The sequence below is a fragment of the Entelurus aequoreus genome, linkage group LG11 (genome assembly GCF_033978785.1).
Source record: "Entelurus aequoreus isolate RoL-2023_Sb linkage group LG11, RoL_Eaeq_v1.1, whole genome shotgun sequence".
NCBI lineage: Eukaryota > Metazoa > Chordata > Actinopteri > Syngnathiformes > Syngnathidae > Entelurus > Entelurus aequoreus.
In genome coordinates this window covers 31,576,068-31,600,437 of record NC_084741.1, presented here as the reverse complement: position 1 = coordinate 31,600,437, position 24,370 = coordinate 31,576,068, and the positions used below count along the sequence as shown (strand labels likewise).

General features: G+C 40.4%; 1 protein-coding gene across 1 annotated transcript in view; it reads left to right on the top strand.

Moving 5' to 3' along the window:
• si:dkey-12j5.1 (uncharacterized) overlaps window positions 1–24,370 on the top strand; it is a 142,265-nt gene that overhangs the window by 20,203 nt on the left and 97,692 nt on the right. The window contains exon 9 of the mRNA XM_062062950.1: window positions 12,913–12,966. Coding sequence (XP_061918934.1) covers window positions 12,913–12,966 — 54 coding nt within the window. The remainder of the gene's footprint in view (window positions 1–12,912; window positions 12,967–24,370) is intronic.

Sequence of the window (24,370 nt, the reverse complement as noted above, 5' to 3'; positions counted from 1 at the left end):
GCGTCTGGTATCCGCCCCTTGAGGGGGGGGCTTGGGCCGGGAGCTGTGCTGGTGGGGTGGCTCAGCTGCGCCCAACCAGGCAGCAACCTCCATCCCGGCCGCCACCACCAGTCTTTCGGCATGCCAAGCCGCTCCCCCCAGCTAGACCACCTCCGCCATGCTCATGGCTAACCTCTGCCCGGGTGGGCCTGCAGACGCCACCATCTTGTCCGGTGGGCCTGCAGACGCCACCATCTTGTCCGGTGGGCCTGCAGACGCCACCATCTTGTCCGGTGGGCCTGCAGACGCCACCATCTTTTCCGGTGGGCTTGCAGACGCCACCATCTCCAGTACCTGTTCCTGCACCCCGGCAGTCACCTGTTCCTGCACCCCGGCTGGCACCGGTGCCTGCACCCCGGCTGGCACCGGTGCCTGCACCCCGGCTGGCACCGGTGCCTGCACCCCGGCTGGCACCGGTGCCTGCACCCCGGCTGGCACCGGTGCCTGCACCCCGGCTGGCACCGGTACCTGCACCCCGGCTGGCACCAGTACCTGCACCCCGGCTGGCACCAGTACCTGCTCCCCGGCTGGCACCAGTACCTGCTCCACGCCAGACACCAGTACCTGCTCCACGCCAGACGCCTGTACCTGCTCCACGCCAGACGGCTGTACCTGCTCCACGCCAGACGCCTGTGCCTGCTCCTCGCCAGACGCCTGTGCCTGCTCCTCGCCAGACGCCTGTGCCTGCTCCTCGCCAGACGCCGGTGCCTGCTCCTCGCCAAGCCTCGTCGCCTGCTGCCACGCCTGACTCGCCGCCGGTGCCTGCTGCCACGCCTGCTTTGCCGCCTGCACCTGCTACCACGCATGACTCGTCCGCTGCGGCGTCCACGCCTGCCATGACGGCGCCGACGCGCCCACCTCCCGGTCGACCACGGATGTGGCCGCTCCCTGGTCGTCCGCCTCGCCAAGTGCGCCCACCTCCCCGTCGGCCACGAATGTGGCCATTCCCTGGTCGCCCGCCTCGCCTGCTGCAGCTGCGTTCCACTCGCCGCCGCCACTTGACTTGTCCTCGGTGGATTCGGGGACACTTGGCCTTGGCGACCCACCGCCATGTCCTCCCTACGCCTTCCTGTGACTTTTGACCCTGCTGGTGTTTTGTTCTTGTGTTTTTTGGACATCTAGAATCTGTCCTTAAGGGGGAGGCTCTGTCATGATCCGTGGTCCGGATCATGTTTTGTTTAGTTATGTTCTGTTAGTTTTGGACTTCCTTAGTTGTTTTGTGCACTTCAGGAGTTTGTTTTGGTTGTCATGGTCACTCTTTGTGTGCACCTGTCTCTGATTAGTGCTCACCTGCTTCCCGAGCGCTAATCAGAGGCATTATTTAAGTTGCCTTTGCCAGTCACTCGTCCTGCTTTCGTTGTGTTTGCTCCATGCAATTGTCACGTGAGTTTTTTGAGTTCCTTGTCTTTTGCCTATGCTAAGAAATACTTCCTTAGCTTCCCGTGCGCTCGGCACGCATCCTTGTTGTTTTGTTTATTGGATGATTTATGAGAAATAATTCACTTCCTACCTTACGCCTTCGTCCGGAGCCGTTCCTTTGCATTGGGAGAACAACCGCGCAGCAAGCGCACTCCCTCATTGTGACAATATAAACGGAATACATCCATCCATCCATCCATTTTCTACCGCTTATTCCCTTCGGGGTCGCGGGGGGCGCTGGAGCCTATCTCAGCTACAATACAATGATTTGCAAATCATTTTCAACCCATATTCAGTTTAATATGCTACAAAGACAACATATTTGATGTTCAAACTGATAAACTTTTTTTTTTTGCAAATAATCATTAACTTCGCTGGGCCTGAGCTCATCTAAGATGGACTGATACAAAGTGGAAAAGTTCTGTGGTCTGACAAGTCCACATTTCAAATTGTTTTTGGAAACTGTGGACGTCGTGTCCTCCGGACCAAAGAGGAAAAGAACCATCCGGATTGTTATAGGCGCAAAGTTGAAAAGCCAGCATCTGTGATGGTATGGGGGTGTATTAGTGCCTAAGACATGGGTATCTTACACATCTGTGAAGGCACCATTAATGCTGAAAGGTACATACAGGTTTTGGAGCAACATATGTTGCCATCCAAGCAACGTTACCATGGACGCCCCTGCTTATTTCAGCAAGACAATGCCAAGCCACGTGTTACATCAATGTGGCTTCATAGTAAAAGAGTGCGGGTACTAGACTGGCCTGCCTGTAGTCCAGACCTGTCTCTCATTGAAAATGTGTGGCGCATTATGAAGCCTAAAATACCACAACGGAGACCCCGGACAGTTGAACAACTTAAGCTGTACATCAAGCAAAAATGGGAAAGAATTCCACCTGAGAAGCTTAAAAAATGTGTCTCCTCAGTTCCCAAACGTTTACTGAGCGTTGTTAAAAGGAAAGGCCATGTAACACAGTGGTGAACATGCCCTTTCCCAACTACTTTGGCACGTGTTGCAGCCATGAAATTCTAAGTTAATTATTATTTGCAAAAAAAAAAAAAAGTTTATGAGTTTGAACATCAAATATCTTGTTTTTGTAGTGCATTCAATTGAATATGAGTTGAAAAGGATTTGCAAATCATTGTATTCCGTTTATAATTACATCTAACACAATTTCCCAACTCATGGAAACGGGGTTTATAGTTTGGAGCTTTCAAATAAGCTTCCTCACTACATGGGTCTAAAAGTAGCTAAGTTACATGTTCAAAAAGTAGCAAAGCTACGGCCAAGGTACTGGAAAATGTAGTTAAGCTACGTAGCTTAGCTACATGTAGCTTGCTGCTGCCCATCACTGCTAATAAGTCATTGGCAATCAAAACAGACTTCCCACTTTTGGTGATTCATGCTTGGTATAGCTTCGAAAGGAAGCTGCATGTCCTCCCATATTACTTTTGTCACAGCACACTTGCTCGGTTAATCATCCATCAATTTCCTACATTAATGACCATGATTTTTGCAGCTGAATGCTGTCTCTTAAGTGCTGAACTTCATCCTCATTAGTGTTTGAAGTGGTTCTCTGTGATTACCGCCGTGCTAACAGCGGTTCAGCTATTTCCTGTTCTGATTCGCTGATTAATTTGCCCTCTCTCTTGTCGTGTGGTTTATGGTTATTACGGTGGGGGATGGCGGCGGGAGTGGGAGGGGAGAGGATGAGCTGTCAGGTGTCTCTGGGAAATGACAGCATCTCAGGTCCACAGTTTCTGACATGTCGTTTGTCTTCATCCGGCTGCCGGTGTCACCAGCTGCAGACACTTCATAAATAATAGCATCTGTGTGTTTTGCTGCGCAGGAATGAATGCATTTATAAACATTTATACCTGTGTGCACGTGCTCGGGATGTTTGCTCTTCAGCTATTAAGAAGTTTGTGAATGAGAATAAAGGTGAAGGTGTTGCGGCTGAGACAGGAGTTAAAGACGAGTTGAATCAAGAGTGTCCTCGCCGCTTAACAAAAAAACAACAGCTTACAACGGTTCAATTGGTCCAAAAGTACCCACCCATCCCGCCATACCCCACCGCCAATGTTGACATCAGCAAGCTGCTCACCCACACAACGCCCTGTTTAGCGAAAATTGGGATTTATCCGTGAAGCAAACACATCTCTGAAGTGCCAGATGCCATTGAATGTGTGAGCATTTGCCCACTCAAGTCGGTTACGACTACAAACTACACCCTGGTCAACTTCAATATTGAACTTTATTGTAAATTCTTCACATGTACAAGACATACAAGGAATCGAAATAACGTTTTCAGCACTGTCCCACTCAAGAGCAGACAAACATTACAGGGAGACAGAACAGAACAGGACCGCTGACGGCTCAGCAAACTTCCGGCGCCCTTTAAAAAGGTGGGAAACAGGGGTAAACATTGAGGGGGCGCGCGGATGAGTAAAACAAATATTCAGTCTAAGGGAGGGGGTCCAGACTGAGGCCAGGAAAAAAACTCAATAGCCATAGCACACATAAACACGTTACAAATAATTCACAAGACTTGCGAGGAGAGGAAGTGGGGGCTACAAAGGCAGGCTGCTGCTTTCTAAGCGCTGCCCAGCCGCCCATCACCCCTAAGGGATTCAAGCCCTGCTGAAGGCGTAGGGTGTGTGTGTGTGTGTGTGTGTGTGTGTGTGTGTGTGTGTGTGTGTGTGTGTGTGTGTGTGTGTGTGTGTGTGTGTGTGTGTGTGTGTGTGTGTGTGTGTGTGTGTGTGTGTGTGTGTGTGTGTGTGTGCGCGCCCATTGTCCAGGGTGTAGTGTTGTGTATATAGGCCTGGAGTCGCAGCAATAGCTCCGTCAGGGCAGCCAGGCTCCCCAGGACCTCTTTTCCTCGTCAAAGATTTTGTCAATTGAGTCGAGAGTCCAGCTAATCAATTTCATGTCTGGTGTTTAGATTTCGGAGGAGAAAGAGGCTCTTAAAAAGTGCAGACAAGACAAGAGAGTAAGCAGGGAGAGACAGAGAAGGAGGAAAAATATGACTGCCTCCACCAAGTGCCAAGCCAGAAAAAACAAACAAAAAAAACCCGGTGAAGACATTGAGCATGCAGATAAGCTTCCCTGAGACGGTGTCTTGTGCCGAAATGAAATGTTTATGCAAAACGATAGTTGCGGCAGAAAAATCTACATTACATTTAAATTTGGATTTCACAAGTTGGGTATTGCATTATTATTTAGTTTAATGTTTACTTTGTATGTTCTGGTCCGCTACTAGAAATCGCAAACACTTCAGATTAAACTTGTGTTCGTATTCCCTTAGCACAAGTTTAGGTCAACAAAATATTACTACCTTCGAGTGGAGCAAAAGACTCCTTGTTCGTATTTTTTTATTTTTTTTACTTGTTCATGATTCATATTGCCGTGTGGAGGCCAACTCGCTCTGATCTCCCATCTGCTGGCTGGCTGGTCAGCCACTCTGTGCTGTCAATCATTGTCATGTTGAAAAGACGGCATCTCCATAAAGCCAATCAATGAGTTTGTGGGTGTTCTAAAGGTACCAGCTTCTTCAGCCTGAGCAGTTGTTTTCCCTCTGGTGCTAGTGTTTGACTTGTCTCCAGTTAATAGTGTAACTTATTTTTGGTTGTTAAAGAGTGCACGGGACAAAAACTGCCTTTTGGGGGAGAAAATAATTTGCCGCCCCTGTCTCGAGTGTACATTCCTGCAGTCAGCATGCATATTGTGCCCTCCCTGAACACCTGCGACATCTGTGGTATTGCACTGTGATAAAACTGCACATTTTGGGGTGGCCTTTTATGTTGACCAACCTAATGCACAGCTGTATAATCATCCATTCATTCATCCATTTTCTACTGTTTAATCAGCATCTTGATATGCCACACCTGTGAGATGGATGGATTATCTCGACAAAGGACGTATTTACCAGAGTATGAAAACTGCAGTCAAAGAAAGTAGGACCACTTTTCACAAATGATCGCAGTAACGTCACAGTTTGGAATGGTATTTTATTGTAATGTATAAAATAAAGAGGTTTACTTGTTCATTGCTTTATTGCACCATCTGCCTCTACGAACCCAAAGTGTGTTGGGTGTTTTGTAAAATCTACCTAGGCTTTAAACTCTCAAGAGCTATGAAAGCTTTAATTTTTTTAGATTGAATGCAACAACTTTGCAACAACCATTTGAATGAGAAAATGCTTATTCAATTAATCCCCACAGTGTGCTAGCCATGATCTCAATGACTTTTAAGAGAGATCCAATTTCAAGTATTACAAAAACAGGAAAATACTTTCCAATGGTTAAGGTACAATCTAAACTGTTAGAACTAATACATTAATTTCTATAAAGAAAGGTTGCATGTGTACTGCTTTCCGGGTTATTTAATGTTTCAAACAAGCATTTGATTGGACTTTTTCTAAGATGTTCTCTCCTTTTGATTGCTAATTCAATTATTTCTGTTTACGCTCCACAGGAAGCTGTAGTAATGACCAACAAAACAATGTGATAATCGACTGAGTGGAGACAGCTTTGTGCTGCTTGTCTTGGTTTTAGAATACTTTGGAGCACAACAAAAAATAGATTATTTCTGTTTATTTAGTTCAATGTGTCCATTGTGTGTAGAGCCAGACATAATCTTTAAAATTTTATTCATGGCATTTATAGCATTTAACATTAAGATCTAACAAGAAAGTCACTCAGAGAACCTACCTCCCAGTAGTAAAAAAAAAAATCGATGAATTGGGGAGAGTAGCAGCTACAGCTTCTTTCAAAGCCAATATCAGCGTGTTTTTCAGCATTGTGAAGTGAAAGTAGCAGTATGTTTATGCGTAAACATAATGTCTTTAAAGCCAGCAAGCCAGTGTTGTTTACTGTTGTACTTTGGAATTGAAGGCACATGATTGTGATGTCATCAAACTAGGACAAACCATAACTCAACATTTAACTCATCCCCAAGCATGCGCTAAAGACAAGACTTTTGAAACTCTTCACCCTGTCCAGTATTATTATAAGTGTGAATTTTTTAGGACAAGCATTTGCATGTGGACAAGCGGCATATGAATTTTTAAGTATCTGTTTATGTGGACATGGCTTAAAGGACCCACAGCATACAGATGACCGAAAGATATCTTAATGTATTTTTTGCTTTTTGCAATATCAATTAATTTTTGAGTACTTGGTAGATAACTAAGTGCACTTGGAATGCCCCCTTTGCATTGCCAGGCTTGATTTGTCGCCCCCTCTTGGTTTGATGTCATGTACTGGAGCCCATTTCCCTGCATTGACAGTGTGGATGAAGGCATGTAAAACTATTATTTTGATCACTTTAATTGCATGGGTTTTGTTGCCCTTGTTCATGAATACTTCAAAACTGATATGGTTAACATGAGCAAAAAGGAAATAGTCATTTTCTGACTTCCTTGCTCTTCCATCTCCTCTTCCATACACATTATAGCCTGTATTTCCCCATGTTCTTTCAGCATTTCCTCAAATATCTTGAGGAAAACACCAAAAGAAAAGGAGACAAAATATAAAACTGGTAACTTATTTTCTTTCTGTTTTGTTTATGAGCACGAGGTCTGCTCTTTTTTCTCTGTTTTTCCGCAGGTTCTGAATCAGTCTTTCTCCCCCCGAGGGTGCTACTGATTTTCCGTATTTCATTGGTTCTAGTCCATCCCAAAATCTGACCAAAACCTTTCTTCAAAGTCAGAATCATTAAAGTGATCGCTGCAAATTACACCCCTCTAACTTAGTCCGTCCCATTTTGTGCGAGTCAATTTGACTGGAGAGGTCCATACTTTCCTCTTATTGCCATCATTTGGAAATGTATGCAGGATGACCTTCTTTAGTTGTACAGTTCTGCTACAACCTGCAATAATGCATCTGGCAGACATATTTGGTCATTCCTTCAAATTCTACACAAAAAAAACATGAATCAGAATTAAGATGCTACCAAAACACATACCCCATATCTCCCTTATCTCTCCTGCTTGCTTCTTTGTCTTGTCTTGTCTTGTCTTAACTTTCTAGTTGCCTCTTTTTGCACTGCTCTCCAAATCTAAACATTGGAACTATTTAACTGGCCTCAACAAAATTGATAAGATCTTGGGTTTGGGGGAACCTGCTTGTTGTGACGGAGCGGTTGTTGCTGGACATACGACAGATGGACACACGACGGACTCCTTGGGAGAAGGAGTGCCGCGTGCCTGGCGACCCTTACAGACGAGGACGTGAAGATATCACCTATTCGGAATTATGACAACAGGACATCTGCTGATTGGAGTAAGCGTTGCTCTGGTTTGTCGACAAATTGGAAGTTGCTGGCAGTCTTCAAAGTACCCCAAAGCTGCCACAAATGATTGGAGGATGCGGGAAGAACTGTGGGCACTTTGTGATGTGGATAACATCGGACTGTCTGCCCAGCAGGATGAATTTTGAGGACCAGTCATAGACAATTTTTTGTGAAAAGCACATTTTATTTTCACTCGCATACAAAACATTCTAACTTGGATTGTTTCCCTGGCTTTGAGACTCTCCCGAAGGACAGTGCGGCGAAGACAACAAACTCCCTTGTCTCAGACACACACCTGTTGTTGACTTTGGACTGACTAGCGACTGCACGACACAAAGGCCGCGGAACAGAGACACGCGGCAGGCTTACACACACATGCATCCACAAAAAATATACGCCACACACCAGAGGTGTGGACTCGAGTCACATGACTTGGACTCGAGTCAGACTCGAGTCATGAATTTGATGACTTTAGACTCGACTTGACAAAATGTAAAGAGACTTGCAACTCGACTTAGACTTTAACATCAATGACTTGTGACTTCACTTGGACTTGAGCCTTTTGACTTGACATGACTTGCTACTTTCCCCAAAACCCAAACCTTAAAAAGTTATTCGGTGAGCGCTCCGTATCTTTCTTTTTATACGTCTGTGTCCTTCAGCGTGTGTGCTGCTTGTCAGCGTGTGTGCTGTCAGTACAACAGCCAATCAAATTAAATCTACGTTGTTTTCATCCCACAGCTCTCATCCAATCCAATTGCAGGACAACCAACAATGCGGCAGTGAGAAACAATTATGCCAAAGTTGGTTTCGTTCGGGTATAAAAACTACGACTTGGTCAACAAAAAACGAATTGCCGTATGCAAATCACGCAGTTCGAATATTACAGACGGAGACGCAACAACTTCCAACTTCGTTCGACATTTGAAGTTGCACAAAGAAGGGTAAGTTTTGAATGTAAGATAACGTTTATTGGCTAAGTAACATGACTTTTATTTGCTGTGTAGTTAAATCAGTGAGGCTGTAAACTCACTGCTAACGTTATAACCATAGACATCTTATAAGGGTACGCAGCATTGAGCGCTACTGCCTACAGGCGCAGACGAGACGCGGGGCCGCCATCTTGGAGTGGTGATCGGCTCCACTCTGCAATTCATTTGGCAGGAGCAATGAACTGTCAGCAAATTTAATTCATCTTACCTCACTGAATACCACTGATTTTCACACGTTTTTTTGTCATACGTGTAGCTATGATAAAGGACACATGTTTTGGCGTTTTTATTATTCATAGTTTGCTTAACAGTAATATAATATTCTTATACGCTATAAATGACCAGACGTCCGAGATCAAAACTGGGAATATAATCCCAGAGAAGAGGGAAAAAAACGGTCAGCTATTTTTAAATTGAAGAAACAATATGATTAGATTATATATACATGCGTATATCCTACATAAACAATGTATGAATACATTAGATATCTATATATCTATAGACTGTAACTCTGTTGCTGCAGCAGCAGTTTATTCTGTTTTGACACTTTGTATTGATATTTTGTATTACATTCTTCCCTTAAATGATAATGTTTACAGTGATTGTTTTATATCTATTTTTTATGTATGTCGCTTTGGATAAAAGCGTCTGCCAAATACTTAAACATATATAAACACCTGAAAGTCTTTATATCAGCTAAAACCACCAATCTGTCTCACTGGATTCAGAATAAAACCAAATGCTGTCTTACCCAACAATGTTAGTATTTGAATATTGTTACTTGAAGACTTATTCCTGGTTACAATTATACTGTTAAGAAAGTATTGTCTTATACTTTGCCTAAAATGAGAATGCATCATAATCAGTGGCGGCTGGTGAATTTTGTTTTAGGTGGGGCTGAAAGTTTGTAAACCAAACCCCTGTAGGGGGGTCATCCTCCCCCATATAATAAATATTGAAGATCTTTGCTCCTTCTCAACTTTGTGGTAATGTTATTTTCATAAAATACAACCAATAGTATGTTAATGTTTGTTTTTGCAAATGTGTTTATTCTGTAAAGGAATGAGTTAAATGTTTAAAATTGTTTAAACTATTAAAATGACTGGTTAATAGTGCTATTATGAATTGCAATGTCAGCACTATTTTTTTTCCTGCAATTTCAAATGCACTTGTTTTAATAAATAAATACAGCGTTTTAAAAGCATACACAATCTGTGTAAAAATATTAGTCTGTGGTTAAAAGGACTTGAAAGGACTCGAAACTCAAAATGCAGGACTTGGGACTTGACTTGAGACTTTCTAGTCTTGACTTTGGACTTGACTCTGGACTTGCCTGTCTTGACTCGAGACTTGAGGGCAAAGACTTGAGACTTGTGACTTGCAAAGCAATGACTTGGTCCCACCTCTGCCACACACACAAACCCCACCCCCCATCCAACGCCCTTGATGCGAATCCCTTAGGGGTGATGGACGGCTGGGCAGCCCCTGAAGAGCTGCGGCATGCCACCGTGGCCCCCACTCCCTGCCCCTCTGTTGCAAGTCTCGAGATGTATGTTTTAATATGATATGTGCTGTGATGTATGTTTTAATATGTATATGTGCTTTGATATGGAGGTTTTTTACCCCTCCAGACCGGGCCTCCTTAGGAACCCAGTCTCTATTGTATTTTTTTACTCATCCTTCCCCAGCGTTTACCATTTTCCCATCTTTTACGGGGCGCCTTGTGGCGACCTATCAGCGTTCCTGTTCTGTAACCTTGTACACTGTCTAATCTTGAACGGGTTTGTGCTGAAAACAAAGTTTTGTTGTACTTGTGCAATGACAATAAAGACCTACCTACTTATTTTGGAGCTAAAAGTGAGAGTTCTAAAATGTGCTGAAACTCTTTAGAAAACAAGCCCGAAATCCCTACTAGGTCAATTGTACCTTTTTAGACATGATTTTTAAGTCCAGAATGAAGGAAAAAGTACCATTGTTGTCAGCATTAGAGGGACCCATTGAAAAATAAGTTAAATAACACCATGTTTAAAATGAACCGTGTCAATGGTGGTAATTTGATGCAATGGTGCAGCTTCATTGTATATTGTTATGTTCATATTTTCCTAGTGGCTGTTTGGTCCTTGGAGTTTACTTTGGCATTAGAGTCACGGGCCACACTAATTCACCTTAGCAGGCGGGCGTACAGACAGACAGACGATCTCTTGACAGCTGTTAAGGTGTCTTTCGGCATATTTATGCGCTGATGGCTGCGTTCTCTTCCCTGCTCTTGTCACTCTTGTTTACTTTTTATGGCATTGAACATTGGTGTTGTGAAATGTAGCTCACGGAGGCGCTCGGTTTGTACTTCCCAATGAGTTAGACCTGCCATCCATGGGATTTATTTACTTAAGTGTCTTTGTATGTGTGTTTGTGTTACATATGTTTGCCCTGGCTTGCAGAGTGATTTGTCTTTCTCGTATGTCTGCTGCTGCACACCGGTTAAATGCTTCTGTTAAACCAAATTGCTTCCAGATTGCAGGAACTGCACACAGCAGCTATTAAAAATGAGTTCCTCACTATAAGTGTATCTTTTGTTTTCTTACTGGGAATAGTAGTGAAATAAAAAGTTCAACATGGACATTTTGACTTTAGGCCGCATGCATTAATCTTTGTGGTGCTGCTGTGCACTGATCACATTGGCGTTCTTTACGACGCAGCCGTTCGACCCATCTTCACAGCAAGCGGCCACTCTTGGCGCGGGATCTATCCATCTTCTTGCTTGTTGTTGTTTAGACTCTGCAGCAGCTTAAGAAGATCTAAATCTTTAATCACATGCCCCTGGGGTTGACCGATGTAGTTAGGAAGCCCGGCACTTGGCGATGATGGAATGGTTATCGCTGCTCACTTATCGTAGCTCCAAGATATCTTTTGTTTTGTTTTTTGTTGTTCTAAAACTGCCTGTTCTATCGCCTGCCTCACTCTGACAGAGCCTTGCTGCAGTCCATTCTACCATACTACATCAAATTACGGCGTGTCACAACAATGTGAAACATCAAGTCAAGTCAAGCAGATATTTCTGAGGCTTGGAGTGAATCCATTCATCATCTGCCTGGATTAAGTGTTTTTGTTTGTGTTTTTTAATCAGGCATCAATTAATTAAAGACAACAGGTTTTTCGTCCTATAATTAGTGCAACGATCACTCAACTAAAATGTGTATTTGCGAGCACTTAACGAGATATTGTCAATTAACCCGTCTCTTCCTCTGTGCATCCTGACAGCACACCTCTTTATTGCCTCTGGAGTGGCACAGCCTTAATGAAAGGAGAACTCTAAAGAGCAAAGAGTGAGGGAGAAGGGGAATTGGAATGTTTTTCAACATAACACGCAGCAAGGGCTTGCTAATATTGTATTCACTTATTGTGAATGTGCATGTGTGTATGGGTGTGTGTGTGTGTGTGTGCCTATTATTCATGCCCTTCACCACGGGTGATTGGCTAAGTCGCCTCCAACCTGAAGTTGACAAAAATCAATAAATCATCAGCCAGGGCCTCGCACGTACACGCACACACGTCGAGTACACAACCCCAGGAAGAGAGAAAACAGGCAAAACAAACACAGTCTACCTGAGTCAAGGTCTGTTTTCTGTAATAGTACCTTCCCACAGCAACTGTCCCAAACAGTGACGCTCTGCAGCAAAAGGTCAGCCAACATTTGACTCCTTTCATAGCTCAAAGCGTCCCCCCAGGGCACCACACAAAGCGATTTTATAGAGAAAGACTCGTGAGTGGGTAGAAAAACGTGGATTGTGGCTCAAACAGCTATTTAGATTTATCAGAGAGTGGTGTGGCGAGCGGGCGGAAACAAACACTAGATTGACTCCAAATGTCATTAAATAGATTAAAAAGGCTATCGGGCAGAGCAGCTAAAGTGCCTATTGACTGCGTGATAAGCACTGCTGAGTGTGTCTGTCGATGGCGCTGCCTGTTGTCGTCTTGTTGTGTATATGCGAGGCTGGACTGGCCAGGTGCTTATCAGATATTTGGATTGCTCTGATTGATCTGGATCCCTGGGAGGTTCACAAGGATACGTTTGTGTCTTTCTACTGGAGCGACTATTTTCATATTATGTTTTCTTTTCTCCTGTGTTCAGGGCTCATTCCATTCTAATTGCATCTCATATCTTCTGTTTAGATGGCAGTGGAAGTATTGGAGGGTCTTCTGGAGGAGGACGATGAGGTTGTTCAGGTAAGTGCTCACAAGCTGGGCTTAGTTAGATACAAACAATTATGTTATTAACTCATAAATTCATTTTGTACTTTCAAATCAAATTGAAGACAGATATGTTTCTACTTCTTAACTTAATGATTAATATGGGAGTACAGACACACATTAGTTTGGACATCTAAGCCAAACTTAACCACCCTAATATTAATTGAGCATTACCTCTGATTTTCATGCTTTTGTGGTTTAATAAATCTCTTTTTAATTGTATGTCGTAATATACTGTAGATATTTAGATTAATTTACTCAACTGCAGAAAGTTGGAGGCATCAATTGCAGGGAGATGTTATCACCATATTGGTTGTTATAATAATCATTACAATATATGTCAAAGTGGAGTTTAATTCCAAACAATATTAGGGACTGTAATGTTGTAAAACTGCAAAATTTGATTCAGACAGGTTGAGGCTGAATGCATATGCATTTGCAGTCCACACCGTTCTTTGCACTTCTATATTTTTTATATATTTACACATTGTTTTCTTGCATGCACACATCGCACTGTATAGAATGGCCTCAATCTCATTACCCTGCGTAATGACAATAAAGCTGATTCTGATTCTGATATCGCTCGCTGGAACGCTAATCGCCATAAAAGACATACTCCTCATACCAAAACACCTGCGCAGGTGATTCATTTACAGTATCCAATGATGTTCCATGCTTTAATTTAACCGAGGGAATGCCTCGGTAGTTGGCACTGTTTTGGTTAGCAAAGTTCCTGAATGTCTATGTTAAAACAATATATTAGGGGTTAGAGTTAACCCCTAACCTCAGTTGCGATCGATTGAATGCCCTGAGAATACACTGACCTGGATGAATGAGAACACCCATAGACACATCTTTGTACAATGTTGGCAGATTGATGCTGTAACTGTTGTGATCCGCTGCGCGGATCGTGTTCTGTTTGGGTTTTCGGGTCACTTGTGTTTTTCTGTTAGTCTTGGTTTCCTTCTAGTTCCTGTTTATGCACCTCTGAGTTGGTTACCATAGCAACTTATTATTTTCACCTGCCGCTTGAGTTCCCGACACGCACCTGTTTGTCATCACTGTCAATATTATTTAAGTCTGCCTTCTCATTCAGTCTGTCTTGCTTCGTAGTTTGTTTCCTTACAACAGATGACGACTTTTGTTTTCCTGCTCTGTTAACTTTCTAGCTCCCATGCTAAAGGCTCTGTTTAGTGTTTACCTTCTAGCTCCCACGCTAGTTCCTTTTGTTTCTGCCTTAAGTGCTATGAGCACGTTTTTGTTTGTTCAGTATTATTTATTTCTTAAATAAATCATTCTTTACCTGCAAGCTGTGTCCGAAGCCCGATCTGCATCCCTGGGAGAACGAACATTCGCATCACTATGCGACCGGGTCGTCACAGTAACGTTGCATGTTAATAAATGATTTGCTCTGAACATGTGCATGGTGTGTTGCACAAAGTCATAACATTTTTGAAAACACGGCAATCAATCAGCAGTAAAAGTTTGTCTTTTAAATCAGACATAAAACATTCTAGATGATGAAAATAACACTTTAACATGTCTATCTCTTGGTTCTTTATTTAGTGGAAACAAAGTGATTGCATACCAGTAGCCTGTTGTCATGTGCTGTCCATATTTGCCACTCAATTAATTTGTATCGCTCTACAAAAACACAGAAATATTTGTATTTTCTTTCAACAGACCAGGGGCCTCATGTATTATGATTTGCATGTATTCCCTACTAAAAATGGTGTATGCTCAAATCCAAAAATCAGTACAATCAGGGGCTTGTTTGAAATATCTTAAGATGCAGTTTAACCAGAAAATAACAGCAAGTCACTAACTTTAACCACTGACTCGTAATGATGCTGTAAAGACGGGATATACAATTTGGGAAGCACATATGCTCAATGTTCATCACAGGGATTAATATTAGGACAATGACATACAAACCCTGTTTCCATATGAGTTGGGAAATTGTGTTAGATGTAAATATAAACGGAATACAATGATTTGCAAATCATTTTCAACCCATATTCAGTGAATATGCTACAAAGACAACATATTTGATGTTCAAACTGATAAACATTTTTTTTTTGCAAATAATCATTAACTTTAGAATTTGATGCCAGCAACACGTGACAAAGAAGTTGGGAAAGGTGGCAATAAATACTGATAAAGTTGAGGAATGCTCATCAAACACTTATTTGGAACATCCCACAGGTGAACAGGCAAATTGGGAACAGGTGGGTGCCATGATTGGGTATAAAAGGAGATTCCATGAAATGCTCAGTCATTCACAAACAAGGATGGGGCGAGGGTCACCACTTTGTCAACAAATGCGTGAACAAATTGTTGAACAGTTTAAAAAAAACCTTTCTCAACCAGCTATTGCAAGGAATTTAGGGATTTCACCATCTACGGTCCGTAATATCATCAAAGGGTTCAGAGAATCTGTAGAAATCACTGCACGTAAGCAGCTAAGCCCGTGACCTTCGATCCCTCAGGCTGTACTGCATCAACAAGCGACATCAGTGTGTAAAGGATATCACCACATGGGCTCAGGAACACTTCAGAAACCCACTGTCAGTAACTACAGTTGGTCGCTACATCTGTAAGTGCAAGTTAAAACTCTCCTATGCAAGGCGAAAACCGTTTATCAACAACACCCAGAAACGCCGTCGGCTTCGCTGGGCCTGAGCTCATCTAAGATGGACTGATACAAAGTGGAAAAGTGTTCTGTGGTCTGACGAGTCCACATTTGCCTGTTCACCTGTGGGATGTTCCAAATAAGTGTTTTATGAGCATTCCTCAACTTTATCAGTATTTATTGCCACCTTTCCCAACTTGTTTGTCACATGTTGCTGGCATCAAATTCTAAAGTTAATGATTTTTTGCAAAAAAAAAAATAATTTTTATCAGTTTGAACATCAAATATGTTGTCTTATATTCAACTGAATATGGGTTGAAAATGATTTGCAAATCATTGTATTCCGTTTATATTTACATCTAACACAATTTCCCAACTCATATGAAAACGGGGTTTGTATATATATATATATATATATATATATATATATATATATATATATATATATATATATATATATATATATATATATATATATACTACCGTTCAAAAGTTTGGGGTCACATTGAAATGTCCTTATTTTTTAAGGAAAAGCACAGTTCTTTTCAATGAAGATAACTTTAAACTAGTCTTAACTTTAAAGAAATACACTCTATACATTGCTAATGTGGTAAATGACTATTCTAGCTGCAAATGTCTGGTTTTTGGTGCAATATCTACATAGGTGTGTAGAGGCCCATTTCCAGCAACTATCACTCCAGTGTTTTAATGGTACAATGTGTTTGCTCATTGGCTCAGAAGGCTAATTGATGATTAGAAAACCCTTGTGCAATCATGTTCACACATCTGAAAACAGTTTAGCTCGTTACAGAAGCTACAAAACTGACCTTCCTTTGAGCAGATTGAGTTTCTGGAGCATCACATTTGTGGGGTCAATTAAACGCTCAAAATGGCCAGAAAAAGAGAACTTTCATCTGAAACTCGACAGTCTATTCTTGTTCTTAGAAATGAAGGCTATTCCACAAAATTGTTTGGGTGACCCCAAACTTTTGAACGGTAGTATATATATATATATATATATATATATATATATATATATATATATATATATATATATATATATATATATATATATATATATATATATATATATATATATACACATATATATATATATATACACATATATATATATATATATATATATATATACATACATATAAAATGTGTATATATAATGTGTATATATATATGTATATATATATATATATATATATATATATATATATATATATATATATATATATATATATATATATATACATATATATATATATATATACATATATATATATATACATATATATATATATATATGTGTGTGTGTGTGTGTATACATATATACATGTGTATACATACATACACATACATATATATGTATATATACAAACCCCGTTTCCATATGAGTTGGGGAATTGTGTTAGATGTAAATATAAACGGAATACAATGATTTGCAAATCATTTTCAACCCATATTCAATTGAATGCACTACGAAGACAAGATATTTGATGTTCAAACTCATAAACTTTATATTTTTTTTGCAAATAATTATTAACTTAGAATTTCATGGCTGCAACACGTGCCAAAGTAGTTGGGAAAGGGCATGTCCACCACTGTGTTACATGGCCTTTCCTTTTAACAACACTCAGTAAACGTTTGGGAACTGAGGAGACACATTTTTTAAGCTTCTCAGGTGGAATTCTTTCCCATTCTTGCTTGATGTACAGCTTAAGTTGTTCAAGAGTCCGGGGGTCTCCGTTGTGGTATTTTAGGCTTCATAATGTGCCACACATTTTCAATGGGAGACAGGTCTGGACTACAGGCAGGCCAGTCTAGTACCCGCACTCTTTACTATGAAGCCACGTTGATGTAACATGTGGCTTGACATTGTCTTGCTGAAATAAGCAGGGGCGTCCATGGTAACGTTGCTTGGATGGCAACATATGTTGCTCCAAAACCTGTATGTACCTTTCAGCATTAATGGTGCCTTCACAGATGTGTAAGTTACCCATGTCTTGGGCACTAATACACCCCCATACCATCACAGATGCTGGCTTTTCAACTTTGCGCCTATAACAATCCGGATGGTTCTTTTCCTCTTTGGTCCGGAGGACACGACGTCCACAGTTTCCAAAAACAATTTGAAATGTGGACTCGTCAGACCACAGAACACTTTTCCACTTTGTATCAGTCCATCTTAGATGAGTTCAGGCCCAGCGAAGCCGACGGTGTTTCTGGGTGTTGTTGATAAACAGTTTTCGCCTTGCATAGGAGAATTTTAACTTGCACTTACATTCACACAACCCTTTTGTGTGAATGAGTGTAAATGGGGGAGGGAGGTTTTTTGGGTTGGTGTACTAATTGTAAGTGTATCTTGTGTTTTTTATGTTGATTTAATAAAAAAAATAAATACCGATAATAAAAAAAATGATACCGATAATTTCCGATATTATATTTTAAAGCATTTATCAGCCGATATTATCGGACATCTCTAATATATACATTTACATATACACATATATATACACTGTATTTATTAAACAGTTATTAAGCAGTGGCACAAACATTCATGTCATTTCCAAAACAGAAAGTGCAAAATTGTCAGTCATTTTAAAACAAGCTATGAGTGCACTTTTGTGCATGATGTCTCTAAGATGACAAATCAAAACAACACTAAATTAAAGTGCACTTTTTGTACAGAACGCCACTACAATAGTTTAAAACAAATAAAGTGCACTTTTGTACATGATGTCACACAAGATATTTCAATAAGTGTCAAATAAAAATTAGCTGTTTAATAGGAAATCAAATTGTGTACGTCCTTCGCTATGTGGTAGGTTCCTGCGGACGTTATCTCTTTTGTTGTTGACTATTTTTTTCATACGGTGGTGATCTGGAAATGTTTGCCTCGTTATTTTGATGGTGTGAGCGTGTGGCACCAAACGGAGATGTTGACATGCGGAGTAAGCACTCTACATTCTCTAGCAGGTGACTTTTCAAATGATGCTACATATTAGCAGTAATGCTACTTTTTGTAGCAATGCTTTTCCCCCACACTTTACAAATTAGGGTTGTCTGATCGACATATTCCCACTTGAAGCCAAACCCCCGCCAGATGGTGGACCCCGTGCTGTTTTTCTTGGGAATTAATTCTTCCTTCTTTTGTTACCAGATTTGCACCTTCTTTCTCTTGTATTACCACTCGCACCACAGCTAACTTTAGCCATGCTGCTACCTCTCTACTCCGCGAGGGCGTATACGTATGTGACGTATGTCGTGACAGTATGTGACGTATGTAGAAGGTGCGCTCGCTGTCTGTGAGAAGGACAGACAAGAAAGAGTGAGAAGAGCCTGCAGTGTAATGTCCGCAGCTAAAAGCAACTGCGTGAGAACGTATACTCGAATATCACGATATAATAATTTTCTATATCGCACAGAGACAATCCTGTGATATATCGCATCTATCGATATATCGCCCAGCCCTATCTTCAGTGTCCGTATTAAACACCATTGATTCGTTTATGTTAAATTCTCTCGCTGCTGCTCTATTACCGTGTTCTACTGCGTGACTGATCGTCTTAAGTTTAAACTCTGCGTCGTAAGCGTGTCTCTTAATAGGAGCCATTTTTGGGTTAGAAGCGCTTCTTCTACGGGGGAAAATTAACTCGGCGGATGCTTACCATAGAAGAAGAACTTCTTCTTCTACGGGGGAAAAGGAAGTTGGCAGCTGCTTACCGTAGAAGAAGAAGCGCTTCTTCTACGGGGGAAAAAGAAGTTGTTGGCTGCTTACCGTAGTTGCGAAGCCTAAACTTTATGAAAATGAAGTTTAGGTTTGTTGTGGCTCAATATTGGTCCATATATAAGGCGCACCGGATTATAAGGCGCACTGTCAGCTTTTGAGAAAATTGGAGGTTTTTAGGTGCGCCTTATAGTGCGGAAAATACGATATACAGTATGTATATATATATATATATATATATATATATCCATCTCGTTATCGCATTAGGCTGCAATATACATCACGCTATAGATTTTTGGCTATATCGTCCATCCCTACTAGGGAAAACACCATCTTTGTGCAGCAGTCCAAAACCAACATGGGACAGAAATAAATGTGACCTTGCAGAAGCTTGTGGAAACTGCACCACAGGGGATGTGTGCTGTATTCAAAGCTAAAGGCATTCCAGTGAAAGAGTTTGACCCTTTTTTTTGGCCAAGCAGTGTACTTTATACACAAGCAATGCAAAATTCTGGTTCAGTTCAGTTCAGTTTCAGTTTATTCCAAACATGCATACGATACAATGTAATGCATCACATATTTCCAGTTGTTTCATTACAGCACGTCCGAAAAGGAGTAAGAAGAAGCTGAGCTTATTTAATCCTACCCCTTTTCATACCATAGCAATTTTATCCCATTCCTTGTTCTCTGTAACAGAACAGTGAATAAATACATCATAAATAAATAATATGCCATATTAAGTAAACTAATATTAAATGCATAAGTAATCTTTATCTCCAAAAAAAATAAAAATAAATGTTCAAAATTTTCATCATAATTGTTCTTCTGTGTACTTTGTGAACACTTGTAGTTTGAACAGTCTCCTAATTTTAATCTTATTGGTGCTTTGTTTGATTTATTTGGTTAATCCATTCCATTATTTAATTCCACATACGGATATGCTAAAGGTTTAAGTGTTGTGCGAGCATACAAATGTTTTAAATTACATTTTCCTCTGTTGTATTTCTCAGTTTTTGTTGAGAAAAATTGTTGCACATTCTTGGGCAGCAGGTTATAGTTTGCTTTGTTCATAATCTTAGATGTTTGCAAATGCACTAAATCGTTTAATTTTAATAGTTGTGATTCAATAAATAAAGGGTTTGTATGTTCTCTATATCCAACATTATGTGTTATTCTAATTTATCTTTTTTGTAACACCGTTAATGAATGAAGCGCACATTTGTAGTTGTTTTCCCATATTTCTACCCAATAACTTAGATATGGTAACAGTGGCGAGCAGTAAAGAATATTAAGTGATTTTTGGTCCACAACATGTTTTGCTTTATTCATTATTGACGTGTTTCTTGCTACTTTATGTTGTATATTTTTTACATGAAGTTTCCAGTTCATTTTATCATCTATTATTACACCCAAAAATGTGTTTTCTTTTACCCTTTCAATGTCTACTCCATCTATTTGTATTTGTGTTTGACTTCTCCTTCGACTGTTACCAAATAATATTATTTTAGTTTTACTGTGATTCAAAGAAAGTCTGTTTTTGTCAAACCATATTTTTAATTTGTTAATTTCTTCTGTTATTTGTATTAGCTTTTGTGTGTTCTCTCCTGAACAAAACACAGTTGTATCATCTGCAAATATTACTAACTTTAAGTCCTTTGTAACTTTAAAAATGTTGTTTGTATACAGATTGAACAATTTTGGTCCCAGTATTGATTCCTGTGGTACGCCACAAAATATTTTCAGCTTTGTAGAAGTGTGTTTGCCTATCTTCATGTATTGCTTCCTGTTGGTTAAGTTGCTTCTAAGCCAGTTCAAGACCAACCCTCTGGTTCCATACCTTTCTAATTTGTTTATTAAGATGCTGTTATTAATTGTGTCAAATTTTGTTAAATCCATAAACACTGCAGCAGCATATTTTTTGCTTTCTATTGCATTGGTGATCTCTTGCGTTATTCAATTAATGCCATTGATGTGGAGATGTTAACTTCGTATCCGTATTGGTTGTCTGTGAGTGTTTTGTTTTTATTTATGAATTTGTCTAATCTGTTAAAAAGTTTTTCAATATTTTTTGAAAATTGTGGAAGTAGAAAAAACGGTTTGTTTGTAAACTGGTGTTTGTCACAAGTCTTATAAATTGGTACAACTTTTGCTATTTTCATTTTATTTGGGAATTTGCCTGTTTGAAATGATAGGTTGCTGATATATGTTAAAGGTTCTGAAAGCTCTTCAATAACCTTTTTTTTCCATATCAATTACGTTACAATCAGTTGAGGTCTTGGATTGACCTTTTTTTTTCCACGATATAGAATATTTCCTCTTTTTTCACTCCTTCGAGGAACATAGAGTTGGGGTTTCTGTCTACAGTGTCATTCAAGTCCTCAACTGACTCGGGATCTGGAATCTTTTCCTCCAGATTTGGTCCAATGTTCACAAAGTACTTAGTGAAGCTTTCAACTACTTCGTTCATATTGTCATTTTTTACATTTCCATTTGAGAAGTATTTAGGATAGTCCCTCTTAGCACCATTTTTAATAATGCTATTTAGGATGTTGTATGTTGCTCTCATATTGTTTTTGTTCCTGTCCAATAATTGACTGTAATATTCCTTTCTACTTGTTCGTAGTATGCCAGTTAACTTGTTCTTATACATTTTGTACTTGTTTTCTGCCTCTGTAGATCTTTGTGATATACATGTTCTATATATAATGTATTCTTCTTTTTGCTAGCATCTTTCAGTCCTTTTGTCATCTGTGGTTGATTATTTTTCTTTTGCTTCTTACTAAGTTTTTTCAATGGACAGTGTTTGTCATAAAGCATCTCGGAGGTATTAAATAAATACCATATGCATCATCTACATCAGGGGTCTCAAACTCAATTTACCTGGGGGCCACTGGATGCAGAAACTGGGTGAGGCTGGGCCGCAAGAAAAGATTTCTTAAAAAAAATCTAACATGCACTTTTTAATGAATTCACCTCCTTTGAATGGCTTTCCCGCCCTAGCAACCATCTCACTCACCATGTAGCTAAGCTTTGACTGCTGCATCGCTCTTTTCGCTTGCTTTCTTGACGAAATCTTGTTGCCTCAGTAGACTGGTTTTAAAATTTGCAACCCGGTTCACTCCCCTAGTATTTTGCATACTCCTCAGCATGTCTAGTTGTATAATGACGTTTCAAATTGTATTCCTTGTGCAACGCAACTTTCTCTGTATCAACTACAGAAAAGAGCTATAAGGATTATTCATAAAGTAGATTACTTAAAACACACTAACATATTATTTATTAATTCGGGTTTATTGAAACTACAGGAGCTAGTAAAGTTACAGACATTATGTGTCATGTTTAAGGCTAAAAGTAAAACATTACCAGCAAATTTACAAAAAATGTTTGTCATCACTTCTGAGAATGAAGAGCATAGAAGAAAAGGTCATTTCCAACATCAGTATTCAAGGACAACTTTAAAACAAATGTGTATATCAGTGGTGGGGGTTAAACTATGGAATTCTCTTTACAAGAGATAAAAGATTGTAAAAATATATTCCAATTGAAAAAATATATAAGGACAGAACAATGAGATCATATGGACAGCCATAACTGTTTACATTTTGCTTTATATTTATTATTTTACTTATTTTTTGCCTAGTTTTGTATTTGTTTTGTATCATCCTGTGAGGTGTATACTACTTATTTTGTTTTTTTTGTTCTTTTTGTACATCATGAAGTTTTGCACTTCTTGTGTTTTTTTGTTTGTTTTCGTTATATTTGGATGTAATTGTTTGTTTATATGATATCATTAAGTAAGACTACGTACTATGTTGAAGGGGGCAGAAAAATATAAGATTTTTCTTCATCCTGCTCCTTCTCAGGCATTGGTGTGTAAATGTATAATTTAAAAATTGAGGTATAATTGTCTATCGATCAAAGATGCACATCAATGAAGGAGATAAATAAAAATGAAATGAAATGAAATAAGACACGTCGGGGTGCCCCTGTGAAAGAAATATTGCATCAAAAATCGTCTCTGTCTGGAGCCAACGGGAGGAGGGTGGGGGGTGGAGTTTACAGTTACGGTAGCACAATTAGCCCCGAACGGGTTAACATCACCACGTCTGTATCAGCGCTGGGGTCCAGTGCACCACACTTTTGTATTGTCGCTCGCTCCTTCGGCGGAGTGCTCGTCTTCCCCGCCCGGACTGTTTACAACGGGGGCGGGAGCGAGCAGGCGGGCGAGGGAGGGAGGCAGGGAGGGAGGAAGGAAGAGCGTGTGTCATAGAAAAGCGGCAAAATGTTTCTCTGCTTGCATTACGCAAGTGACATCAATGCATACTTGCCAACCTTGAGACCTCCGAATTCGGGAGATGGGGGGGGTTGAGTTGGGCGGGGTTAGGGGTAGCGGGGGTGTTTTTGTAGCCCGGAAGAGTTAGGGCTGCAAAGGATTCTGGGTATTTGTTCTGTTGTGTTTATGTTGTGTTTAGGTGCGGATGTTCTCCCGAAATGTGTTTGTCATTCTTGTTTGGTGTGGGTTCACAGTGTGGCGCATATTTGTAACAGTGTTAAAATATAAATAAAATAAAATATGACCACCCTCAGTGTGAAATGTATGGCTGTTCCTCAAGTATGTCTTGCAATAACCTGCGTGTGTCTCTAGAAGCCTCATACAACATGTGTCTGGGCTGGCACGCTGTTAGTATGGAGAAAAAGATGATGCGGTGACAGATTCTAGAGGACACTGATGACAGTGCCATCACGGCACGCCCTCGATATTGTCGAGAGCCTCATACCACAACGTGATTGGTAGATTTCTTCAGCTCCGCACACAACGCTGTCAAGCGCCATTCATTTAAAACTCGCGGGCCGCACTAACATTAAACTTTCATATTAAGGTGGGGGCCGCAAAATAACGTCTCCCGGGCCACAATTGGCCCGCGGGCCGCGTGTTTGAGACCCCTGATCTACATCATTTTCACAGTACACATTGTCCCAACTTTGTTTTCTCAGATCATTTTGGAAAG